Source organism: Crocodylus siamensis, chromosome 4, assembly GCF_052110815.1.
Source record: "Crocodylus siamensis isolate JL-2025a chromosome 4, ASM5211081v1, whole genome shotgun sequence".
NCBI lineage: Eukaryota > Metazoa > Chordata > Crocodylia > Crocodylidae > Crocodylus > Crocodylus siamensis.
Genome location: NC_143398.1, coordinates 2,205,252 through 2,230,659, shown reverse-complemented (window position 1 = coordinate 2,230,659; position 25,408 = coordinate 2,205,252). Strand labels below are relative to the sequence as shown.

Genomic DNA, 25,408 nt, shown 5'->3' with positions numbered 1-25,408 from the left:
TCCCCCAGTGCCTGCTGGTCCCCCCTGACTAGTTTATAACAGGCCACAAGATCCCCCCTCAGCCTTCTCTTGTGGAGGCTGAACAGGTTCAGGTCCCGTCGCCTCTCCTCGTCGGGCCTGTCCTGTTGTCCCCTGACCATGCGCGTGGCCTCCTCTGGACCCTCTCCATGCTGTCCACATCCCTCCTGAAGTGCGGCGCCCAGAACTGGACGCAGTCCTCCAGCTGACAAGAGGGGAGTTCCCCAACCCGTAGGTATGGTGCCGGTTGTTCCTCCCCAGGTGCAGCACCTTGCACTTGTCTGTGTTGAAACCCATCCTATTCTCGTCCGCCCACCCTTGTAACCGGTCCAGGTCTGATTGCAGCCTATTGCTCCCTTCTAGCGTGCCCACATCCCCCCACATCTTTGTTAGAAATATTATTAAAAATGCATTATCAATAGCTGTTAGCTCCCATCAATAGTGTTGTCCTTTGAATAAGCACGGCTGCCAGCCCTCCTTGTCTCCTTAATGAGAGAGGGAAGGGGGGGTTGGAAACTGAAGGAAAAACTCCAAGAGCTCTCTTTGTTCTGCAAATTTACTATCTCTTTGTTACACTAAATCACACTTTCTTTCATGGCTCCTACGGTTCTTAGGCTAAGATAAGAATAATTGCCATTTTAGCCTTCAGGTTGAACCTTGAGTAACCTTGAGTCCCTTTTGAGCACGCGTAATAACCTAATACATATTAAGCCTATCCGCCCCGCATACTTAAGTAGTTAATTATAATACACATGGGATGCATGATCTGACGTATTCTCATGCATGTTTGTATGAACCGGAAATGAGTTGTAAGAGTTCCTGTTTCTGTACACGTGCCAGAAGAGAGGGGATAAAAGCCTGCTAATGATAGTACTCGGGGGCAGAGGGTTTTGATCTTTTGTCTTCTCCCTCTGACCCTATTTGCAAATATATACCTTTTGTCTCACCAACAATGTGTGCCTAAGGATTTGTTATTCAATGAGCCTCCAAAGAAAACGAACCGAGAGAGAGTTTTTTTACTTCAATCTGGCGCCCAACGTGGGGCCCTTCTTTGGATGACTCCGGAGTTCGTCGGCACATCGTCTCTGCCCCCCTGGGGGGTTTGCGCGCCGAGCCTTTCTTTTTGGCTCGCCCTGAGGGGGGGCTTGAGGTGTGAGCCGGAACATCCGGAACACTAAGGGCTCCTATGCAAATTTTGTTTTTTTTTGGAGTCTCCAGGTACACATTTTTGGCTTTGGATCGAGATCTCTGGGGTATCTGAGTGAGTATACGAATTCCCTTTGCCCAGTTTGGTTCTGGGTCTGGAGCAGGAGGTGTGCATGTTCTCATGGTAAATCATCTGCTGTAAGGGACTTTTTGGTATTTGGTGTGCCTTGGGTGCACTTTTGTGGGCAAAATGGGTACGGTTAGCTCCCGTGTAGAAAACACGGATACCCCTCTAAGGTGCTTATTACGTCATTTTAATAAATTTGCAAGGCCGGCCGATTACGGAATAAAAATGAAAAAAGGTGATTTAACTAAGTTTTGTCAACTCGAGTGGCCAACATTTGGGGTCCACTGGACCCCGAAAGGATCCTTTGTGCTAAAAGAAGTGATAGCTATCCATGAAATTGTTATGCAAAATGGGTATTGGAATCAGTTTCCTTATATTGATTGTTGGTTGTGGGTGGTTCAAAATCAGCCACCTTGGATTAAGAATTACTTAGTAAAGTCTCATGTGATGCTTGTTAAGAAAAAGGCTCGGGGGGGGGCGCCTGTACTTCCTGAGTCTAATGAGGGGGGGAATTCTGAATTGGCTAAGTACCGGACCCGTGCTCCGGTTGCCCTGTCGGGTAGCGAAGATGAGTCAGACGCCTCCTCGGCATCCAGTCCCTCTGCACCACCGCCCCCTCCCTTAGAGAGACCACCACCGACGTACCAAGGCATACCTAATGAGTTAGAGCGTGAGCCTCAGCCAAGTGCCTCATCTGAATCAGGAAATAAGGGTTATTATTTGCGCAAGCCTGTAGAGTCACAGCCAGTGTTGAACTGTCCGATGCGAGAGGTTATTGGGGAAGGAGGCACTGCAACTTTTGTCTACACCCCATTTAGCACTTCAGATTTATTTAACTGGAAGAATCAGAGCCCCTCTTTTCGTGAAGACCCTGAAAAGATGAGGGATTTGTTTCGATCCATTGGGCAGACTCATCGACCCACTTGGGCTGATGTCCAGATGATGCTCCAGACCCTCCTAACCCCGGAGGAAAGGAGATTAGTGTTGGGGACAGCAGAGCGTATTGCGACAGCCAGAGTTGAGTTAGAGGGTGCTGCTGGTCGTACTCTGCGTGATACCTTCCCTGTAGAAGAGCCGAGATGGGATAATCACACTGCCGAAGGCAGAGAGCTGAGTGCACGGTATCTGGGAATTATAGTGGAAGCAATGGGAAAGGCAGTGCCTCGGGTTACCAATCTGTCTAAGTTGTATGAAGTGAGACAGGGAAAAGAGGAGGATCCCTCAGCTTTCCTTGGGAGGCTGTATGAGGCGTTTCGCAGGTTTTCGGATCTGGATCCAGAAGCCCCAGATAACCAGCGCATGGTAAATCTTATGTTTATTGGTCAATCTGCTGCTGATATCCGTAAGAAGTTACAGAAAACTGAGGGAGGTGCTGGGAAACCGATTTCAGAGCTGGTGGAAATTGCATATAAGGTGTATGGGAATCATGAGCAAGTGCAGGAGCGCAAGGAGGATAAAAAGGCTCAGCGACAGATGGCAGCACTAGCAGCTGCTATAACTGGAGGGAACCCTGGAAAGGCTGGGATGCAGAAGGGGAAAGGAGAAAGAGTGGGAGCAGACGTTTGTGCTTATTGCAAAGAGAAAGGACACTGGAAGAGGGAATGCCCGAAGTTGAAGGAGAAGAGAGAGGGTGAAACGAAAGGTCACCTCATGCGGGCAGAAGACAAGGGTGAGGATTCAGAATGAAGGGGACAGGGATCTAAGACCACTACCCTTCGGGTTGGAGCCCGAGAAGATCCCATGGTAACCATTAGGGTTGGTGGCAAAAACTTTGAAGCCTTGGTGGATACTGGGGCTACATTTTCAATGATTCCAGAAAAAACCCCCTGTGCAGGAACTAGTGAACAGCATGTACTTGTAGAAGGGATTGAGGGAATGCAAACCCGACTCCCTGTTTGTAAACCACTCCTCACCAAGGTGGGGGACCATTTGCTCGAGCACTCCTTTGTGTATTCTCCAAGTTGCCCGGTTGCACTCCTTGGGCGGGACTTACTCACAAAATTGCAAGCTGAGATCTTTTTCAGAGACGATCAGATGGTGGTCCAGCTACCTGTCAAGCAGAGCTCGAACTATCAGATGGCTCTCCTGGAGGACCGACGCCCTGCAGTAAGTCCAGAAGATCACATGATTGGAGTAGACCCCTCGGTATGGGCTGATGGAACCCCTGCGCGAGCTAAGTTCGTCTCCCCGGTAAGGATCGTACTCAAGGATGGGGAGGGGCCCGTTCGGGTAAAGCAGTACCCACTCAGCCGAGCGGCCAGAGCTGGACTCAAGCCGTTAATAGAGAAATACAAGAGGTACGGATGGCTAGTGGAAGGGACTTCACCCTATAACACCCCCATCCTTGGAGTGCCGAAGGCAGATGGGGTCTCATACAGACTGGTCCAAGACTTACGGGCAGTAAATAAGAAGGTCCTTTCAGACCATCCTGTAGTCCCGAACCCTCACACGATTTTGACACAAGTACCGGGGGAAGCTGAAATATTTTCAGTGCTAGATTTGAAAGATGCTTTCTTCTCTATTCCCCTTCACCGAGACAGTCAAAAATTGTTTGCTTTTGAATGGGAGGATCCAGACACCTTCCATAAAGCCCAACTCATGTGGACAGTTCTCCCACAAGGATTCGTAGCAGCCCCCCATATTTTCGGACTTGCCCTTCAGAAGGACTTGGAGGAGTGGAAGGGATCACACCCCGCAGTGACTCTCCTCCAGTATGTGGATGACCTGCTAGTTGCAAGCCCAAACTTGCAGCTCTGCGAGGAAGCCACCAGGTCACTCCTAAACACTCTGGGGGAAAAAGGATATAAAGTTTCTAGAGAAAAAGCCCAAATATGTCAGTCTGAAGTCACATTTTTGGGATATAAGCTCTCAAAAGGAGTCAGAGCCCTGAGTGCAGATCGCATACAGGCGATTCAAGGTCTAACCCCACCTAAGTCACCCAAGGAGCTGCGGGCATTCCTAGGGCTAACTGGGTTCTGTCGACTATGGATACCAGATTACGGTGGGAAGGCTAGACCACTGTATGCCTCCCTGACTAAGGAGAGTCTCACTAAATGGAAATGGAATAAAGAAATGCAGCATGCCTTTGATCTGCTTAAAGCAGCATTAACCCAGCCCCCTGCCCTGGCCATCCCAAACAGTAAAAAGCCATATCGACTGTATGTTCATGAGAATCGAGGGGTCGCATCAGGGGTGCTGACACAGCCATCGGGCCCGACCTGGAGACCCGTGGGATATTACTCAAAGGTTCTAGATCCAGCGGCACTCGGGTGGCCAGCCTGTCTTCGGGCTGTGGCAGCCACAGCAGTGGTTGTTGAAGAAGCCCAGAAGATAGTCATGGGTGCGGATATGGAAATACTCACTCCTCATGGAGTTCCCCAGATCCTAGGGACTGAGGGAGGGAAATTTCTTAACCCCTCCAGACAATCACGGTATGAGATATTTTTGCTCTCTAATCCAGGACTTACTTTCAAACATACTACAGCCTTAAACCCTGCAACCTTGCTGCCGGAGCCAGGAAAACCGATGCATGACTGCCTTGAGGTCCTAAATCAAACCACACAGGTGCGACCTGATCTTGCTGAGGACCCAATTGAGGACCCAGATGTTGAATACTTCGTAGACGGCTCCAGCTCTGTCATCGATGGAAAAAGACGAACAGGATGTGCAGTGGTAACCTTGGATAAGGTAGTATGGAGGGAGTCATTGCCGAGCTCATGGTCGGCACAGGCCGCAGAACTCACTGCGCTCACCCGAGCATTACAGCTGGGGACAGACCAGCGGGTTAATGTATACACTGATTCTCGCTAGGCTTTTTCTACGGTCCATGCGCATGGACTATTGTGGAAAGAAAGGGGTTTCATTACGGCTTCTGGGAATAAAATTGCTAATGGCCCCCAGATTATCAAGCTACTAGAGGCACTCCACCAGCCTAAAGAGGTAGCAGTCATTCATGTGCGGGCCCATGGGAAGGCTGCTGAGGAAAAGCATAAGCTTGGAAATGCAAAGGCTGATTCAGCAGCAAAGGAAGCTGCATTTATTGGGGGAGAAGCGGAGGAGGTATCCAAGCAGGCCATGTCCCATGCCATATGGCCAGACATCCAAGATTTAGTCCCACAGTATTCCCCTGAAGAAGATAAATTTGCACAAAGAGCTTGTGCAGAAAAGAACTCCCAGGGGTGGTGGATAGTACCAGGAGGGAAAGTCATGATACCCAGGCCATTGCTTCGGGAGGTGCTGCAACAGCTCCATGCAAGAACCCATATGGGAGGCTTGGCCATGGGTGATCTAGTGATCCGCCAAGCAGTAGCTCCAGGGCTATATGTAGAAGCTCAGCGCATTGCTACCAAGTGCATCACATGCCAGAAAGTAAACCCCCGAAGGAAACCCCCTGTGCCAATGGGAGGTAGACCCTGGGCAGCGTACCCTGGACAGGCATGGCAGATTGATTTTGCCGAGCTCCCACGGTCCGGACATCACGGGTTTTTACTTGTCATGGTAGACCAGCTCTCTGGTTGGGTCGAGGCCTGGCCCACCAGGACTGCCACTGCGGCTACAGTAGTGAAGTATTTGTTGCAGGAGATCATTCCACGGTATTCCCTGCCTGAGTCCATTGAGTCGGATCAGGGACAACACTTCGTGGGAAAAGTGGTTCAAGGAGTCGCGCAAACTCTCAAGGTTACTTGGAAATTACACACACCATGGAGACCACAGAGTTCAGGACAAGTGGAACGTATGAATAGGACTTTAAAGACTTTGCTCACCAAAATCTGTATTGAAACACGTCTTAAGTGGCCTCAAGCATTGCCGCTCGCCCTTACTTGCATTCGAAACACTCCCCGACGGGGCCTTAAATTGACCCCATATGAAATTATGTTTGGCAAGCCGCCTCGAGTCTTACCTCCTGGGATGCGAGAGAATGTAACTTTTGAATTAGGTAATAGTGAGCTTCATATGTACGTTATTGCTTTGCAGTCTGTCTTGTTTTCTCTTCACAGGTATGCAGCCTCCTTTCAGCGCCTGCCTTTAGACGTATCGGTACATGACTTCTCCCCGGGAGACTGGGTCTTGGTGCAGCGGTGGAAGAAGGAACCTCTGACTGAGAGGTGGAGTGGCCCTTTCCAGGTACTTCTAACAACCCACACCGCTGTAAAGATCGCTGGCCATGACCGTTGGATACACCATACCCGTGTGAAACGACATCCACAAGCGTCAGAGGACAACAACTCCCAAGACGAACTCACTCCGGAAGCTGAGTCGTCTTCGGAACAAGAAGCCAGCAAGTGGAGCTGTGAACCTACTGGTGATCTCCAAGTGCGCCTGAGACGGCTTAATCAAAGTTCAGAAAATTAGTCCAGAAAGTAAAAGGGAAAATATGGTGGGAATTATAATGTGCCTTGTTGTTATCTGCATAATGAAAGAAGCAGGATTGCATAGCCTTAGCCACTGGCCTATGCCCCCGCTTTCCCAAATTACTCCCCCAGGGACAAATTTGTATGTTGATATGATGGAGAGGATTGCAAGTACTTTTAATCTTACCAACTGCTGGGCCTGTGGGGGGCTCCGAGAGGCCGGAGAACAGTGGCCTTGGAGGGCTTTTCCTTTGGCCCCAAAATGGTTGGTCAGTGACAAAGCAGATGTTAAGAGTACTGGTCAAGAATGGGATGAGAACCACAGCTGGGATCTTTCCCAAGTGGCATTGGGAGAGTACTGTATTAGCAGTAATGGTACAGGAAGGAGGTTAGGACATAGTCAGTGTACATGGACATTAAAATGGGCCCGAGTATGCAGCAGGTATGCTGATCAATGGAATTCTGCTGCCGTTAGGCTCCCAATCTCCACACAGATGCAAAATCTCAAAAGGACAAGAATATTACCTTTCGATCCTGACCCTACCAGATGTCAGGCATATGAAAAGACCCGAGGCGAACGATTTACCTACATTTATAAGTGGCAATGGGCACACCTGAATGGCACAGTGGCAAGGTTTAATGCATATTGGAGTGCCTTAAATGACACAAATGAAATAACCAAGTGCGAGTATAGGGATAAAGATGGCGTATGGAAATGTCAGTTTAAACTGAGTAACTATCACACTGGCCCTTTAGGGCATAAGGGCATCAAATACTATCCCCTTCTTTTCCACAGCCGTGACCCCCTAGCCTTGGGAGGGGAACACAGGGCCCTAAAAGGACATTATTGGATTTGTGGAAAGCGTGCCTATACGGTCCTACCACGAGGGTGGACAGGAACCTGCTATATTGGAGTAATTGTACCATCTTTCTTTTTGTTACCATCTAAGGTTGGAAATAAGCTGGGAGTCTCTTTGTATGATGATTGGAACAGGGCCAAGAGAAGTATTGATGTAAGTTTGACACAGGGTGGCTCCCAATAGTGGAAGGAGGATGAGTGGCCTCCTCAGAGGATTATTGAGTATTATGGACCAGCTACATGGGCTAATGATGGGAGTTGGGGCTACCGGACACCAATATATATGCTAAATAGAATCATCCGGTTGCAGGCAGTCTTGGAAGTAATTACTAACCAGACCGCCACTGCTCTCGAGTTGCTGGCTCGACAAAGTTCTCAGATGAGGGAAGCCATATACCAAAATCGAATGGCTTTAGACTATTTACTCGCAGAGGATGGCGGAGTCTGTGGAAAGTTCAACCTTTCTAATTGTTGCCTCCAAATAGATGATAACGGGAAGGTGGTCTTAGAGATTGCCAAAGAGATTAGGAAAATAGCCCATGTACCAATACAAACGTGGGAAACCACATGGAATAAGGACTGGTGGTTTCAATTATTTGGAGGACCCTGGTGGAAAAAAGTAGGGTTTGTGCTTTTGTGTGCTCTAACTGGTTTGATTTTTATCCCTTGTCTCATTCCTTGTCTTACTAGATTGATAACCACCACTGTAGAAGGAATGCAGGTCGCAGCAGTCCCTCTAAAAGCACAGACTGTAGCAAAAGTCATGGTCCTCAGAAAAATTCCTCGTAATTATCTTGATATGCCCAAATGAAGTAAAGATCAGAAAGCATCTTGAGGGGGGAATATTGTTAGAAATATTATTAAAAATGCATTATCAATAGCTGTTAGCTCCCATCAATAGTGTTGTCCTTTGAATAAGCACGGCTGCCAGCCCTCCTTGTCTCCTTAATGAGAGAGGGAAGGGGGGGTTGGAAACTGAAGGAAAAACTCCAAGAGCTCTCTTTGTTCTGCAAATTTACTATCTCTTTGTTACACTAAATCACACTTTCTTTCATGGCTCCTACGGTTCTTAGGCTAAGATAAGAATAATTGCCATTTTAGCCTTCAGGTTGAACCTTGAGTAACCTTGAGTCCCTTTTGAGCACGCGTAATAACCTAATACATATTAAGCCTATCCGCCCCGCATACTTAAGTAGTTAATTATAATACACATGGGATGCATGATCTGACGTATTCTCATGCATGTTTGTATGAACCGGAAATGAGTTGTAAGAGTTCCTGTTTCTGTACACGTGCCAGAAGAGAGGGGATAAAAGCCTGCTAATGATAGTACTCGGGGGCAGAGGGTTTTGATCTTTTGTCTTCTCCCTCTGACCCTATTTGCAAATATATACCTTTTGTCTCACCAACAATGTGTGCCTAAGGATTTGTTATTCAATGAGCCTCCAAAGAAAACGAACCGAGAGAGAGTTTTTTTTACTTCATCTTAGTGTCATCAGCAAATTTGAACAGGTGCTTTTTACCCCCTCGTCCAAATCGCTGATGAAGATGTTGAAGAGTGCGGGCCCGAGGACCGAGCCCTGGGGGACCCCACTGCCCACGTCCTTCCAGGTTGAGAAGGACCCATCCACTACCACCCTCTGGGTGCAGCCCACCAGCCAATTGACGACCCATTTGACTGTGTGGGCATCGACACCACAGCCCCGAGTTTCTTAATGAGAATGGGGTGAGAGACAGTGTCGAAAGCCTTCCGGAAGTCCAGGAAGACGATGTCCACTGCTACCCCTGCCTCTAATGATCTGGTGATCTGATTGTAAAAGGCCACCAGGTTGGTCTGACAGGACCTGCCACTAATGAACCCGTGTTGGTTGCCCCTAAGCATGCAGTCTCCTGCTGGCCCCTCCTGGGTGTGTGCCAGCATAATTTTTTCGAACAGCTTGCCTAGGATCGAGGTGAGACTAACCGGCCTATAGTTTCCCGGGTCTTCCTTCCTGCCTTTTTTGAAGATGGGGACCACGTTGGCCTCTTCCAGTCCTCCGGTACCTCACCAGAGCACCACGAGTGCTCGTACAGCCGCGCCGGGGTCCCGCAATGACCTCGGCCGGTTCCTTTAGAACTCTAGGGTGGAGATCGTCCGGGCCGGCTGACTTGAATACCTCCAGCCCCTCCAGGAGCTCCCTAACTCCTCGCTAACCCGTGGGCCAGGTGTGCCTCCCCCGGGGCCCGAGGGGGGCCCAGCAGGGAGGTGGCTGTTCTGGTCCCGACTTAGGAAGACGGAGGCAAAGGTGTGTTTGCGTGTGCACCTGTGCATATGGCTTAGTGAAGCAGAGCGGGGGGCTGTGAATTCTGCCAGCAGAGGTACAAGGGACTTGTGCCTGGCACGGGGTCAGCATCACACCTTGCACGGTCGCAACGGTGCTGGGGTCCCCCGGATGGTGCACGACAATCTCACCTGCGTGGCTGCAAGATGCTGCGCAGTACTCGATGTTCCACAAATTATTGGGTTGCCCTCCGTCCCAAGATAAATAGCTGACCGCAGAGTCATCCGCCCACCTCCAGCTCCGATTCTGAAGAGACGAAGGGACAGAAGTCCTCGTGCAGCCCGCAGTCAGGCCAAGCTGGGCCCCCAAGTTGAGGCGCACTGAAGAAGCGACCGCCCCCGGGAAGCTGGTGTGACATGTCCAGCACCACCGAATTTATCCCCCTGGGGTTTTAACCCAGCCAGACGTAGCCAGGCATCTCAGAACAAAACATGCAGGCCGCAGCGACGGCAGAGGAGACTCTCCGCTGGGAAATGGATGCTTTGGTGGGATTTGGAAATCAGGGTGGATAAGTATGAGCCCCCCACCACATGCATCTAAGGAGGATGACATGCTCCTTGGATGTCTAAGCTGGGGCCAGACTGCACGACCCCCGGAGGTCCCTTCCAGCCCCCTTCTCTACGAGCCCAGGACTTCTACCATTACTTCTGCATTTGGCGCTGATGCAGCCACTTCTGGGATACCACATCCTCTTCCAGGGTCTATAACTCCAGATGTTAATATATTGGAGAGGAAAGCCACGCAGATGACTACAGGCCTGGAAACCTGCTTTATAGTGAAAGACTCCAGCAAGGCAGTGTACCCAAGAGACGATTAAGGGTCAGAGTGAATCATAGTGTATGAATATCTATGTGGGGAGCAAAACATTGCCGGCAGGTTCTTCAGTCAAAAGATAAAATCGTAGAAAAAGAGGGAGCGCAGGAGGTCACATCTGGCCCAGCACCCCTGCTCCAACCAGGACCAACCCCAACTCCATCATCCCAGCCAAAGTTTGTCTAGCTGGGTCTTCAAAACCTCCAAGGATGGAGACTCCTCCACCTCTCTGCGGAGCCTGTCCCAGTGCTTCGCCACCCTCCTCGTGAGAAAGTTTTTCCTAATATCCAGCCTCAACTTCCCTTGCTGCAGCCTGAGCCCATTGCTCCTTCTGCCGTCTGCCCCACTGAGACCAGTCCAGCGCCACAATACCATGGATGGAAGCTGAAACTCAGCAAACTCAGATTAGAAATGAGCCTTCAGATTTTAATACTGCAGGAGATCAGCTCCCGGCCCCAATCTGCCAAAGAGTGGCACAGATTCTCCATCACGGGCAGTTTTTCAGGGAGGACAGGAAGTTTTCCTGAAAGACGTGAGCATGTCGAGCGAGGATTAGTTCGGGGAAGTAAGTGCCTGCAGAGGACACGACAAGGGGGGAATGGTCTTAAACTGCAGCAAGGGGAATCTCAGGTGGATATTAGGGAGCACTTTCTCACAGCGAGGGTTTTAAGCATTGGAACAAGCTACTCAGAGACCTTGCGGAGTCTCCCTCCCTCCTCGGTAGTTTTTAAGCCCAGGCTGGACGGACCCTGGCTGGGACGGCCTGGACAGGACAATGCTGCCTTGAGCAGGGGGCTGCACTCATGCGGCCTCTCTTCCAGCCCCCTTTCCCATGCACCCAGGATAGGGCCGGACCCACAGGAGACAGGAGGTCGAGCTAGAGCCTGGCAACGGCCGGAGGACGTGCGAGTGGCTGGACGGAGAAGTGGCAGGAGTGGCCGGGGCGGGGGGGCTGGCGCGGGACGCTCACGTGCTTGCGGTCATAGAGTCCGATCCAGACGCAGGCGTTGTTCCTGTGGTGCTGGGAGATGTACCGGGCGATCATGCTGCTTTCCACGGTACTGTGAAGGGAGGCCAGGGGACCCCGGGACCGTAGCTCTGACACGTGATCTGGGGAGGAACAAGGAAAGGCAGCTGAAGACATTGCCCCAGCTTTGGTCTGGGTGTCTGCTTTCCCCAGTCTCCTTCCCAGCCCCCGTCCCCCTCGGCAGAGCCCCTCCTGCGTCACCAACTCTTCCCCCGCAGCTCGGGGCCCTGCTCGGGGCTCGGCCTCCCCTGGAAAACGGGCCTCGCCTCGTAGGCTGGGCCCGACACGGGTTTCCAGTGAGATCGTAGGTCTCCCTGGGCTCACGTGACTGCTTGCATGTGCTTTGGCACAGCAAGGGCACACGTGTGGGGCGGCGCTGGCCGAGGGGGGCTGCATCCTGGACAGCAGGGGCCAGAGAAGGACGCGGGGTCCCTGCAGGCAACGAGAGCGCCCCGGAAGCAGCTGAGACCTCGGATGTGCCAGCGGGGAAACGCGAGTGCCGCAGCTGTGCGTGTGCGTGTGCGTGTGCGTGTGCGTGTGCGGGGGGGGGACGGGTGACGGCCACATCTGGCGCTGCTGGGCCCATCTGGCCCCTGCAACCACCCCAGGCCTCGCCTCGCCGCTCTCCAGCCCCTCACCTCAGCATCCTCCCACCTCTTCTTCTGGGTGAGGCATCCGCAGCAGCCGCCTTGGTGGCGGAGCCAGCCCCTGCCGCACTTCTTGCCTCGACTGTCTCCTAAGGCGGCGCGTGCTGGGCTGGGGAGAGGTGGAGAGGACACGGGGCTGAGAGGCCCCCCGGCAGCCCCTGGTCCCCCCGAGCCCCAGCCCCAGCCCCAGCCCCAGCCCCGGGCAGGCGACACGACAGGGCTGGGGCATGTGGGCTCTGGCTGCGCCTGCTCTGGGCGGAGAGACCAGTTTTGGGGGGCAGTTCAGGCCCCCCTTGTTCACGGGCCCCGGGAGGTCCTGGGCTCCCAGCGCCAGGGCGGAGGCCAGGCCCGCGGGTCCCTGCACCCGCCCGCCCTCCGCAGCCTGGCGCGGGGCGGGGGCACGCATCCGGCCCAGCTGCTCGGGCGCCGGGGACTCAGTGCCACCCGCGCGCGGGGCAGCAGAGGAGCGGGCTCCTCCGGGGACCCTGCTCCGCCGGTCTCTCCTGCCGCGGGGGCGGCGCGGCCGAGGAGGCAGAGAGCGGTGCCGGCGGTGGCTCCCACCTCCTCACTTCTCCCGGGGAGAGCGGGCAAGGGCAGGGGCGGCACGGGAACGGGGAAGGCGCTTCTGAGCGGGCCCGCTCTGCAGCCCAGGCCTCTCGCCCGCGCCGCCCCCGCTGTCGGGCAGGGCAGCGCCGGGCACCCCGGGCCAGCGCCGTCCCAGCCGGGGCGACAGGGCCGCGAGGGGCAGGGACTCACCCGCGCACGTCCCGGCACCGGCCCGCGGCGGGAGGGCCGAGCTCAGTCGCTGCGGGCTGCGCAGGCCTTTGTAAGCGCCGGCGGGGGGGGGGGGGGCGGCGCCGCATGCGGACACCCCGATCCGGAGCGAAGAGAGAAACGGGAGCAGTCCCCCCCCAGGCCCCCTCAGCCCCAGGGAGGCGCAGCCAGGCCCCGGGTCCGGGCGGATCGAGTCCGGGAGCGTCTGGCGGGACTGGACGCGTTCAAGTCAGCGGGTCCGGACGATCTCCACCCGCGAGCGCTGCGGGAATCGGCTGCGGTCATTGCGGGGCCCCCGCACGGCTGTACGAGCACTCGTGGGGCTCTGGTGTGGGGCCGGAGGACTGGAAGAGGCCAACGTGGCTCCCATCTTCCAAAAAGGGCAGGAAGGAGGACCTGGGAAACTACAGGCCCATTAGTCTTACCTCGATTGTGGGCAAGCTTTTTGAGAAAATTATCTTGGTGCATATCCAGGAGGGGCCGGCAGGGGAGATGATGCTCAGGGGCAACCAGCACGGGTCCATTAGTGGCAGGTCCTGTCAGACCAACCTGGTGGCCTCCTAGGACCAGGCCACCGAATCCTTAGACGCAGGGGGAGCAGTGGACATCGTCTTCCTGGACCTTCGGGAGGCCTTCAGCGCTGTCTCTCACCCCGTTCTCATTAAGAACCTGGGGGCTGTGGTGTCGACACCCGCACGGTCAGATGTGTCCCAACTGGCCGGAGGGCCGCGCCCAGAGAGCGGTGGTGGACGGGTCATGTTCGACCTGGGGGGATGTGGGCAGGGGGGTCCCCAGGGCTCGGTCCTCGGGCCCGCACTGTTCAACATCTTCATCGGTGACTTGGACGAGGGGGTAAAAAGCACCCTGTTCAAATTTGCTGATGACACTAAGATGTGGGGGGACGTGGGCACACTGGAAGGATGCAACAGGCTACAATCAGACCTAGTCAGGTTACAGGGGTGGGCGAATGTGAATAGGATGGGTTTCAACACAGACAAGTGCAAGGTGCTGCACCTGGGGAGGAACAACTGGCACCACACCTACAGGTTAGGGAACTCCCCTCTTGTCAGCACGGAGGTAGAAAAGGATCTGGGGGTCATCACTGACTCCAAGATGAACATGGGCCGGCAGTGTGGGGACGCGGTCAGGAAGGCCAACCGCACCTTGTCCTGCATCCACAGATGCATCTCGAGCAGGTCCAGGGGGGTGATCCTCCCCCTCTGTGCGGCACTGGTCAGGTAAGAGAGCTTTTGAAATCTCTACTGGGGCTTTTCAGTGAGCCCCTGGAGCTATTCTCACCTTCCCTGGGGCAAGCACGTGCAGCAGGAGGGCAGCGCTCTTCCAGACTGGGAAAGGGCAGGGGATGTTGCAGAGCAGGGCGGGGCATTACAGGGAAAACCACATTCTCTATGGTAATTACGCATTATCTTTCTAATTATCTACTCTCAACGGAAGACACACAGGCAGAGCAGGATCTCCACTGGCTTTCCTGGTGTAGCGGCCAAACCAAACACCTGGTCATGGTTCTGCTGAACAAGGGCACGGCCAAGCAGAGGCAGATTACAATGTATTTGGGCCCTGGGCAAACAGAGAGTTGGAGCCCCCGCCACTGCCACTGCTGTGCTGTACTGAGATGCGGGGGACGTGAGTGGGGGAGGCTTCTGCTCTGGGGCGCCCTGCGCTGCCCTGCCGGTCTGCGGTGGGGGTGGGAGTGAACCACGAGGGCTCCTGGAGCAGAGCGTTAGGCGCTGAGGGTCCCGCTCAGACTCGCATGCCACCTGGGTGGGGGCCAGGGCTGCCCCCAGGGTGCAGCTGCCAGGGGCTGCTCTGCTCACACAGGTTTTTTGTTTTTTTTTTTCTGTTTTTTTGCACCGGTCCTGGAAGCACTGCAATACCAGGTCAATGCATGGAGTGGATGGAGCATGCTCCGGTTCCACCACCCAATACCAAAAAGAATCTGCTCAATACAGACCTCCTATGGAGGACATATCAGAGACAATTACCCTGGGGAGCTCGCCTACGTGGTCACGCTGCTTCCCTACTATGCACATTATTAATCCAAAGGCTCACACAGGTCCCACTGCTGCTGCCCGTCGGCAGGCCAAGCGCACGTGGCGGCCGCACAGGGAAGGGGGAGCGGAATAGAGCGGGGCACCTGGAAACCTGGGGTGGGCAGGGCAGGCCTACGGGGAAGGGCGTGAATTGGGCAGGAGCACGGGGAAGCGGGGACCGAGCTGCGCTGGCTCCAAGGCAGCTCCTGCCCTGGCGGATTTGGGAGGCGAGGTCCAAGCGACCTGTGCCCAGCTCTGCTATGGCTGCCCGAGCTTGCAGACACCATCAGGCCAGGTCCAGCTTCTGTTTCCATCCATGCATAGTTCCCCTAACCCACGCCGCCCCCACCCTCCTGGCATCGGGGGGCCCCTGATTGCCAGGGACCCCGGGCCCAGCCCCAAGTGGCTCTTCCATTAATCCATCTGTATGGCCAACAGACACCATGGTTTGTAGCGTTTTTATTTGGAACTGGACAAAGAAAGACAAATAGTTCAAGGATAACAGCCTGTCACAAATCTCCTCTCATGGGCGTGTGGTGGGTACGTGGAAGCCCTTCCTGCTCAAGGCCATGCATGGCAGGCTCCATCACCAGCAGGATGGACGTGGCCCGGAGCTGGCAAATAGCCACATTCTCCAGCAGAAAAGCGCAGCACAGAGAAAATGAGCTCCAGCTGCATTTGCCTCCAGCTCCTGAAAGCCGTGGTTCATCCATTGCCTCCTTTGTGCAACGCATCCCTTTCCTGGACATTTCCTGGGGCCCTTTGCAGATCCACCAGAGATGGGGCCTCAGGGAATTGCATTGGCTTTAACAGCTAGCATAGGAACAAGTGTTTCCAACCCCCGGACCAGTGCAGAGACCACAGTGTACATGGCGCTGTGCATGAGGATGGGCCAGGACAGTCTCTGTACAGGGGTAGCTAGAACCAAGTCTTTTCCCCCTGTAGCAGGTGCCTGCAAGCATCTCGCCCCTGCACTGCTCCGCTGTGGGGATACAGATCACGGGGTCTGGCTGAAAGGACTCAGAGATACCATGAGTATCTGCTGTGCCACGTTGTGCTCAGGGCATGGGGCTTCACCCTTGTCCCCTGCCAGCCGGACAGCTGCAGCTCCCTCTCGGCCGGAGCTGCCTCCACAGCCCGAGCATTCACGGAGATAACACACGTCCCCAGGGAGGAAAGAGCGGAGCGCAGAGAAGCAGCTGTGCCTGGACCTTGCCAGGCAGCAGAACTCAGACGGGTGCAGGACCCACCTGCTCCGGGGTGTGTCACGGGACTGAAGAAAGGCAGATCTCCCAGCTCTACACCCCGAGCACTGTGCTAGCACAGCGCCGCTCACTGCTGCAGTCTGTGGGCTCTCCCCTTCCCAGCTTCTGTGATCACCTGGCTTTAGTTCATCCCAGGAGCTGGAAGTGCTGGCAAAGCACCAGTGTCCCATGTGAATCTCCCCTTGATTCACAGAGTAACCAAAGAGGTGAAGCTATCGATGACCTACCCCTGCCTGAGTGCCCAAGCCAGGAGCTCCTGGAGCTATTCTCACTCACCCTGGGGCAAGCGTGTGCAGCAGGAGGGCCGCGCTGTTCCACACAGCGAAAGGGCAGGGGACATTGCAGAGCAGGGAGGGGTGCTCCAGGGCAAACCACACGTTATTTGTTTCTGGCTATTTACCCACTGTCAACAGGAGAAACACAGGCAGAGCAGGACCTACACTGGCTTTCCTGGTGTGGAGTTCAACCAAGCACGTGGTCATGGTTCTGCTGAAAAAGGGCATGGCCAAGAGGCAGTGCTTTCTGAAGTTGTTATTTGGAACTATATAAGGAAAGACAAATAATTCAGAACGATAACAGCCTGTCACAAATCTCTCCTGTGGGGGGGACCCTTCCTGATCGAGGCCCATTCACGGCAGGCTCCGTCACGACCAGGATGGACGTGGTCCGGACCCAGCAAACAGCAAAGTCCTGCAACAGAAAAGTGCAGCACAAAGAAAACGAGCTCCAGCTGCGTCTGCCTGCAGCTTCTGGAAGCCGCGTTTCATCCGTTTCCATGTTTGTACAAAGCATCCCTTTCCTGGGCATTTCCTGGGGCCCTTTGCAGACCCACCCGAGATGGGGTCTCAGGGAATTTCACTGGTTTAACAGGTAGCATAGGAACAAGTGTTTGCAACCCCTGGACCAGTGCAGAGAGCACAGTGAACAGGTGGTGCTGTGCGTAGTGATGGGCCAGGACAGTCTCTGTACAGGGGTAGCTGTCAGCAGCTCAGGGCCAGGGCAGCAGAGAGCAAGCATGAGTCTGTGGCTTCTCAAGATGCTCAGCTGTCAGACTGGTATTTGTCCTCCAAAAGCTAGCACTGGGTTTCTTTTCTCTGTATGTAGCAGGTGCCTGAGAGCATCCGGTGTGGGGCTGCAGGTCACGGGGACCAGCTGCTTCAGAACAGCCCCGTACAGCCTGCGCCAGGCACGTCACTATGTCAGCCCCTTTGGTCCAGGAGTACCTGCTGTGGTGTTGTGCATAGGGTCCTTTCCCCCTCCCCTCCCCTCTCCAGCCAGCCGGACAGCTGCAGATCCCTCTTGGCAGGAGCCACCTCTGAGGGCTAGAAAGTGATGTTTAAGGTTGCTTTTGGGCAATTGGCTTCCTGGTAAAGCAGATCTTCATTAGAATAATGGTCCAGGGCAACTGCAAGCGTTTATTGGTTTCTAGAAACCTGCGCATGACAAAGTTTCCCTCAAGGCCCAGGGTGTCTGGAGCCAAGAGGCACAGGCTGGGAAACTGAAGACCTGGACCACAACTCCATAACACGAGCAGTGTACCCAAACAGAGATAAGAGACTCTGCAGCCTTTAGGCCAGGTCACAGAGCCCAGCTGCAGAGCCCTTGGTCATAGAAATCATAGAATCATAAAAATGAAGGGCTGGAAGGGACCTCAAAAATCACTGAGTGCAACCCCCATCTCTGGGCATCAGTACTGCTGAGGTGAAATGATCCCAGCAAGGCGTCCATCCAGTCTTCCCCTGAAGACTTCCAAGGACGGCGATTTCCAGCTTTGGTGAACAGACCAAATTCTGAGGACTGCAAAGTGACCTAATTTAGATATGTGCACGCGATGGTTTGTGGGAAGAAAGGAATATGCTGACAGGACAAAACGTGGACGCTATGATGACCACAGGGAGACCAACCAGCGATGCCTGGGAATGAAGAGTCATCAGTGGGGAGAAAGGATACAAAAGGAGGGATTTCAGAGCAGCGAATGATCCCTGAGAGGGGAGCCCGAATCCACCGTGGACAGAGGGCGCACCACCAGCCCGTCTCACCCACCCCACAGGGGATGCGGGGCCTCAGCCGCTGGCCTCCAGGCTGCTGATGGAAGAGAGAACCTCAGCGTGAAGCTCGCGTGCTGGTCCGATGCACCTTCCCTGGGTGACAGCTCCGGGACTGGTAGATCTAGAGCTGTTTGCATTATTCTTATCTATCAGTGTGTATCAGTAAAATGTGCCTGGTCTCAAATGGAGAGGCCATGATTGGTCCGAGGGTCTGGGTCTGCCTGAAACAAGGCATCGGGGTCATAAGTCCTGTGCCAAAAGCCTCCACACCCCAAACGTACGTGCAGGCAACGCGTGTCCCCAAGGAGGAAAGAGCCAGGTGGCAAAACGCACCTCCTCGGGTGCCTCCCAGGGCTGAAGGAGGGAGGTCTCTGAAATCTCCCTTTCAAAGAGTGCAGCTCGTGACAGAGGCAGTGATGTTCCCTCTGCTCCGCTAATAAAGGCTGCGGGAGGGGCATTGCCCCGGGGGTGCTGTCCGTAGGCTCTCCCCTTCCCCGGTGAAACGGGCACCAGTGTCCAGCCTGGTGTCAGTCTCTCGGCCTTGGGCCACTAGCTTCCCTGGTGCACAAGTGGGACCGGGCTCAGGTGGTTCCTTATGCAGGACAAGGAAATCCTCCCAGCTGCGTATACAAATAAATCCTAGCTTTGCCCATGCCCCAGCTCTGGGCCAGAGTTTGCAGAGGGATGGATTTCAGCCCAGGTCTGGGCAGCTGGATGGTGGAGGTGCCTGGGCCTGTCCAGGAGATTTCCCAGATTGCCCGGAGTATGGGACAGCAGGATGCAGTTCAGTATGGACAAATGCCAGGTGCGGCAGTGAGGGCACAGCACCCCGGGCAGCAGCATGGAGAGGAGCACACCAAGCAAAATTGGTTGACCTCGGTCTGGAGCCCTGTCAGGTCCCCAAGCAGGGTCTGACCCTGCTTTTGCTGCTCAGGACAGGCCCCAGCCCCTTCTCCCCACTCCCATGTGAATGAGTCTCAGCAGCGTGGCGCCAGGCTGCCCTGGACAGTAGTTTAGGTGCGGATGGTTTGGCATTTTCCGAGGCGCACCTTACTGTAGAGTGAACTGTGTAGATAGGAAAGGAAAAGAGGGCAGTAGTCTTCCACTGCTCACCCATCCTCTGAGTTATAAATGTCTTCCTAATATCCCACTTGAATCTCTCTCCTGCTGTTATTAGCCCCTTGCTTCTTCCAGATCCCTCTGTGAACACAGAGACTAGGAGATTGCCTTCTGCTTTTACAACCCATTTGGTATCTGAAGATTGATCAAATTCCCCCTCTGTTTTCCCTTCTCCAGGATAAATAATCTCTGTTCCTACAGCTATTCTTCTGATGTCATTTTTTTGCTGTCCTACCTGTGACGGTCCAGGAAACATGCAAGAAGCAAGAGTTTTTCAGGACCTGCTAAAACTGTTTCCCAACTATGCAGTCATCCCAGTACGAGACAGCACCAAAATCCCTCATATCTGTTTTCTACCATGGAGACCCGCAACAGGAGCCCACAGCCTGGGCTGCTATGACGGCTTCCTCTGAGGATGTTGGCCTTCAAGGGCCATGGGTGTCCACTGAGATAGGCCATGGATGCAGGCTGGAAAGCCCAGCCAGTGGTCTGACTTCAGAGACCAGAATGAGAAATGATGGACAGAAAACAATGGCATCCCCCCGGGGAGGTTGTGGACACCTGTGCAGTGCGTACGAGCAAGTGGGCTGTCCCCCTTCCTGTATCCCAGCGGGCCCCAGCAAATCCTGCTCAGCCCAGGGAGACGGTTCCCTTTCCTGGGTGCAGGTGTGATCAGCAGTGGCTCCTGGCCAGTTGGCACCTGGAGCAGGGAGCGGGCAGGCAGGAGAGGGGGCGGGGGAGACTGGCATCAGCTGGGGAGATGCGGAGCTGTGGGCTGGCCCTGCCTGCTTTGCATGTTCACACCTTTCCCTGCTCCCCTCCCTCCTGCCAGCCTACAAACCCGCCGGGCGCCGGGAGTGGGCACCGGCTGCACCAACCCCTGCTCCGGACCAGACCCCAGAGAGGTGCACGGTGAGTCCTGCGCCCTGGCCCTGGCCCTTGTCCCCTCCGAGCTGGGGCCAGGCCTTAGGCGCAGCCCTGGCCGGGGCCTGGGGGCCACACGTGCTGTGTGCGAGGCACCCTGGGGACGAGTCGCTGTGTCCCCCTTCCCCAGAGACCTGCCCCTGCACCCGGCCCCGGGGTCAGTGCTGGGCACCCGCTCCTGGGGACCCGCTCCCGGGGCCCTGCCCGCCCTGTGGTAATGCGGGGTGCGGAGGGGAGGACGGTGCGGTGGGTCTGCAGGTGGAAGGTCCTTGGCCCCAGCCCTGGATCACAGACCCCTGCCCCCCCGGCCTGGTTTGGGGCCAGGCTGGGCCCTTGCACAGATGCCCCAGACCTGCAACCTCCCCTGGGGAGGCAGGGAGAGGTCAGAGTGGGGCACAGTGGGGACTCCCGGGGCCCATCTCCCCTGTTTACCCCCAGGACAAGCGAGGAGATGAGGACCACTGCCCGCCTCAGCCTGTGCCTCCTGGGCTGCCTGGCGCTGAGCCCCTGGCTGGAAGGTGAGTCCGCGCTGCATGGGGCCCCGGGCTCTGCTTCCCCGGGCAGGGAGCGCCGTGGTCCCGCTCAGGTCTCCCGGCCCCTCGGCGAGAAGGGCCCTTCCCAGAGACCCCGGAGCCGGGCTGAGCAGGGGCCAGCGTGTCCCCCTGTGAGACGGGACCCCCGCCTCGGCTCCAGGGAGAGACGCTGGAGCTGGGATACCGCCCTTCCCCTGCCTCTGCGTCCTCCTGCCCCGAGAAAGGCGATGCTGGGCCCTGGGGTCCCACCGGGGTCCCCAAATCCCTGCTCTTCCTCCCAGTGACCTCCCCCAGGCATCTCCTCCTGTGCCCTGTGCCCAGGGGCTGCTCTCGCCCCCTCCTCCAGGGTGTCTTCCCCCTCACCGCCTGCCCGTCGCTGTCTCTGTGCAGGGGCTAATATCAAGTCCTGTCCCAATGGCTGGGTACGTTATGGAGACAAATGCTTCAGACTGTTCCTCCAGAAGCTGACCTGGGCGGAGGCTGAGGTGAGCGCCGGGGGGTCTGGGCGCGGGGTGCCGGGTTGGGACAGGATGGCCCCAGGGATGGGGCTCGGGGGCTGGAGGGGAGCGGCGGGGGAGCTGAGCGCTGGTGCGGGGCACGTGGGCAGGGGGGTCTGAAGTGCGGGGGGAGCAGCTCCTTCCTCCATTCACCCTGGAGCCAGGCTGGGGAGAGGCAGCAGCAGGGGCTCCCGCCCCTGCCCAGGCTGGTGCTGCCCGGGGGCCGCAGACACAGCTGGTTTTCTCCTGCCACAGCTGGAGTGTCAGAGCTACGGCCACCGGGCCCATCTCGCCTCGGTTCTCAGCAACGGTGAATCAGTTATGATCTCCAGATACATCTCGAGTCATCGCCACGGTGGGCACGTCTGGATCGGGCTCCATGACCCCCGGAAGGTGTGCGCCTGAGGCCCCTGACCACCCGCCGCGGTCCTCCCCAGCTCTGGATGGTTCCTCTCAGTGCCCAAAGCTGATGCGAAGGCCTCGAGGGCCCCTGTGCGTGGGCTGCCTCCCACTACTCACCCTCGGGCAGCCAGGAATGGGAGTCCTGGGGCAAGGGGGGGGGGGAGTCCTGTGGCCCTGGCCTGCATGGGGCTGGACTGAGGGCCCCTGCTGCATCGGGTTCCTGATAACTGACTGTGTCCTGCAAGCAGGGGCTGGGCCCAGACCCTCCCCCCCCCCAGCTTGTGAGGCTGGACAGTTCTCGGCTGGCTCCAGCCCTAAACAAGGTTTGTGTGTCAGCTCCATCAGTGTCCCTGGCCCTGGGCCCTTACCCTGCCTCTTGCCCATTCCCTGATTACAGCCCTTCTCCATCTCTCCCCACACAGCATGGGCCTTTCTGGGTATAATGCTTCCTGGGGGTGCCCACAGCACGTATTTCCGGGGCGGTTCCCTGCCAACCTTTCCCTCCTGCCTGTAGAACACATTGTGGACGTGGATGGATGGCTCCATCTACAGCTACAAAGCTTGGTCAGAGGCGCAGCCCGACAATTGGGAAGGGACTGAGCACTGTGTGGAGCTGCGAGATTTTACAGGTAAGCAGGAGGCTCTGACTCGCCTGGCAGGGCAGCCTGCTGGACACGACTCTGAGATGCCTACCCAGGGAAGGGAGAGGCCCTGCTTTCTCACAGCCCTCTCCTAAAGCTGCAATAATTGACAGGATTTTCATGAACTCAAGCATGTGTGTACATGATATACAGATGCACACAGAGGCCGTGTCTCCTAGGGTGGGTGACGGGGGTCTGTGAAGGGGCACTAATGGCCAAGAGCAGTTGTTGTGCCGCTGTGCTACTCGGTGCTGCAGAAGGCTACACAGGAAGATTCAGAGCCCTTCTTCGCCACCTTCGGTGTTCACATGATTCACTCCACTTCCTACCCTGCTCTGTGCTGTCCTCACACAGCCCCTACAGAAGTGAACACAAGTTCACCAACGCTTATGCTCATTGTCCAGCTAGTTTCGCTATCTGTGTGTTGCCTTCATCTGTGCAAGCGTGCAGGGGGCCTGGACTGTGCAGGAAGGTGAGTGCACGTGGGGCACCAGTGCAAACACCCTCGACTCTGGCTGTGTGGAGGAGACAAGGAAGCTCCTGCACGGAGCAAGGGAGGGAGAAGCCGTTGTCAGAGCCGTGGCCCCAGGGAGCGCTGAAGAAGAAGAGAGACAGGGAAAACAAGCTGGTCCCGAGGACCTGATTGCAGAAGCCGGGGCTGTTGCAGTGGCTGGGTGGCATGTCGGTGTGCGTGCATGCACGCGTGGGGGCTGGGGCACTGACTGCACTGCACGTGTGTGCGCCCGTCTGAAGACGCCAGGAGACAGCGCGAGACCCGGGGTGTCTGGAGACAGGGCCGGGGTTGGCAGCGTCCGGCTGGAAGAGCAGAGCCGGGCCCGGAGCAAGGGGCTGCGCGCTGTGTGGGGTGTCGCCGTGTGCGGGGGAGCAGGGCTCAGCGCAGCTTCCTTGCAACGACACTGGATGGCACCGAAGGACCCGGCTCCCGTCCTTGGCTTCTCTCTTGCTGGAAACAGCCTTGTGGGCACCACGTCCTCTCCCCGGGACTGGGCAAAGGGCAGCAGAGTCGGTCATAAGAGCACCCAGAGCCTGGTCTGCCGTTCCCCCCGCGCCCCTCGTGGGTGCGGGGCCTCCCCCTCCACCCCGGTGCTCAGGGCACTGTCGCCACTCTGCCCTGCCCCAGGGTCAAGGACAGCAGTCGGCATCACGTCCCAGAGCTGGGTCAGAACAGGGAGTGCGCCATGCCAGGCGTGCCTGCCCGCCCTCGATGGCTGCTGTGTTGTCTCCTAGGGTTTCAGGAGTGGAACGATCAAAACTGCAGAACGGCACAAGCCTTCATCTGCGAGTCCCAGCTCTAACCAGGTGGGACAGGGTCTGTGCGCTGCGGTCACCCCCGGCCCCGGGGGTGGGTGTGCTACGCCCCTCACACATGCAGGAGGTGGTGCTTGTCCATCTCCCCTGCGAGGTGGATCCCATGGGCCTTGCTGTAGGTTGCAGTGACCCTTGCTGTGGGCGTGAAACCCCCTTTCAAAGAGCTGAGACATTCGTGTCACCTCCGCTCACCCCTCCCCTGCCCCGTGTCACCCAGGCTGGCTCTCTCGTCTCCCAGACATCGCAGTGTAATTGCAATGGTTGTTAATACCGTTGTGTGCAGGCAGCTCCCCGCGTGCAAGTGCGTGTCACCTTCCCCACGGCCCTCTCTGCATGGGCAGGCCCCCCTTGCCGCCCCGTGCCCGGCTGGATGGGGCAGGAGGGTGGTGCCAGGGGCTCCTCGGGCTCGGAGCAGTCTCTAAGCAGCTGCGTTCATGGCTCCTCGCCCTTGTCCCGAGAAACCGGCCCTCCCTGCCCGCGGGGAGGAAGGGCGCAGGGGGAGGCGCTGGAGTGGGAGCAGGAGCCTGGGGTGGACTTGGACCCAGGTTGCCCCGGGATGGGTGGTTTCTGCAGCCCACATGAAGGTCTTTGCAGGGGCCTGATTTCCAGATGGACCTGCCCCTGCCCTGGGACAGTCAGGCCCATTCGCAGGGTCTCCCCAATGGCTCACGGCGGCACTTGCTCTTGCAGGCGGTGCACCAGCTCCGGGGAGGTGAGCGCTTTGCATCCAGCAGCTCTTCCAGGGAGACCCGTCCTGCAAACCCGCCTGCTGCGCCCCTCCCCGCTCCGCTGTGCCCATCCGTGTCAGTCCCGCGCTCCTCTGCCTCGCCTCGCTCTGCTGGGCTCGCGCGTCTCCCCTCCCCTCCTCTGCATGGTCCCAGCACAGTGCGGTGACAATAAACTTCCCCTTGGCATTCAGTCCCGCGTGTGTCTCCTGTGGGCCCTGCCTGCCTGCGAAGGGGAAGGGCCACGTGTCTCCCTGGGCTGTGGCGGGCGCTCCCCTTGCCCAGCGCCGTGAGGGGAAGGGAGGCAACGGGGAGGGATGAGGAGGGCCATGGCGTCGTGGTTATCCTGCGCGGCATTGCCACCTGCCCTCGCACTCGGCTGCCACCGGCACTTCTCTGCCCTTGCCCAGGTCAGAGCACTGGTCTCCAGCCCAGGGTCTGTGCGAGGGGGCCCACGGGGGGACGAGCGGTGCAAGGACCTCGTCCAGCATCACACGGGTGTCGGGGAGGGAGGCAGGGCCGGGTGGAAACACCGACCGCGGCAGGGGTGTGTCGCAGGTGTGTGGGGACCAGGGAGCCGCACACCTGCCGTGGGGGAGCGACGGTCAGCGTGTGTCCGTAGTGCAGAGGTGTGGTCAGGGTTGGTGGAGGGGCCGTGCTCTCGGGGTCCCTGGCCCCGCACTGGGCTCCTGTGCTCATGGGGCCGCGCTCCTGGCCCGTGACCGGAGGGATGACGGCGTCCTTCGTCCCCCGACCCCGGGCAGCTGTTTGCATCTGAACCAGGAAGCACC

General features: G+C 56.7%; 2 protein-coding genes and 1 pseudogene across 5 annotated transcripts; 1 reads left to right on the top strand and 2 right to left on the bottom strand.

Annotated features, from left to right (window-relative positions):
- Nucleotides 1-4,205: 4,205 nt before the first annotated feature.
- On the bottom strand, nt 4,206-13,310 carry LOC149865365 (uncharacterized). The gene is made up of 3 exons (XM_090041435.1): nt 13,066-13,310; nt 11,606-11,745; nt 4,206-10,068 (listed from the first exon to the last, which is right to left on the bottom strand). Exons 2-3 carry the CDS (start codon nt 11,678-11,680, stop codon nt 9,691-9,693), a joined length of 453 nt encoding a protein of 150 aa, XP_089897561.1. The 5' UTR covers nt 11,681-11,745; nt 13,066-13,310; the 3' UTR covers nt 4,206-9,690.
- On the top strand, nt 11,766-24,793 carry LOC149865363 (C-type lectin galactose-binding isoform-like). Of its 4 annotated transcripts, XM_090041432.1 has the most exons (7): nt 13,533-20,478; nt 20,929-21,008; nt 21,414-21,508; nt 21,776-21,913; nt 22,437-22,551; nt 23,812-23,883; nt 24,583-24,793. In XM_090041432.1, the coding sequence occupies exons 1-6, from the start codon at nt 20,081-20,083 to the stop codon at nt 23,877-23,879; spliced, it is 894 nt and encodes a 297-aa protein (XP_089897558.1). In that variant the 5' UTR covers nt 13,533-20,080; the 3' UTR covers nt 23,880-23,883; nt 24,583-24,793. The 4 variants fall into 4 exon arrangements, with proteins under 4 accessions (XP_089897559.1, XP_089897560.1, XP_089897558.1 ...); XM_090041433.1 differs by lacking the exons at nt 23,812-23,883; nt 24,583-24,793 and adding an exon at nt 11,766-12,175 and having other exon boundaries at nt 20,399-20,478; nt 22,437-23,737; XM_090041434.1 differs by lacking the exons at nt 23,812-23,883; nt 24,583-24,793 and adding an exon at nt 11,767-12,169 and having other exon boundaries at nt 20,399-20,478; nt 22,437-23,737.
- On the bottom strand, nt 14,945-15,161 carry LOC149865364 (U2 spliceosomal RNA; annotated as a pseudogene).
- Nucleotides 24,794-25,408: the final 615 nt, after the last annotated feature.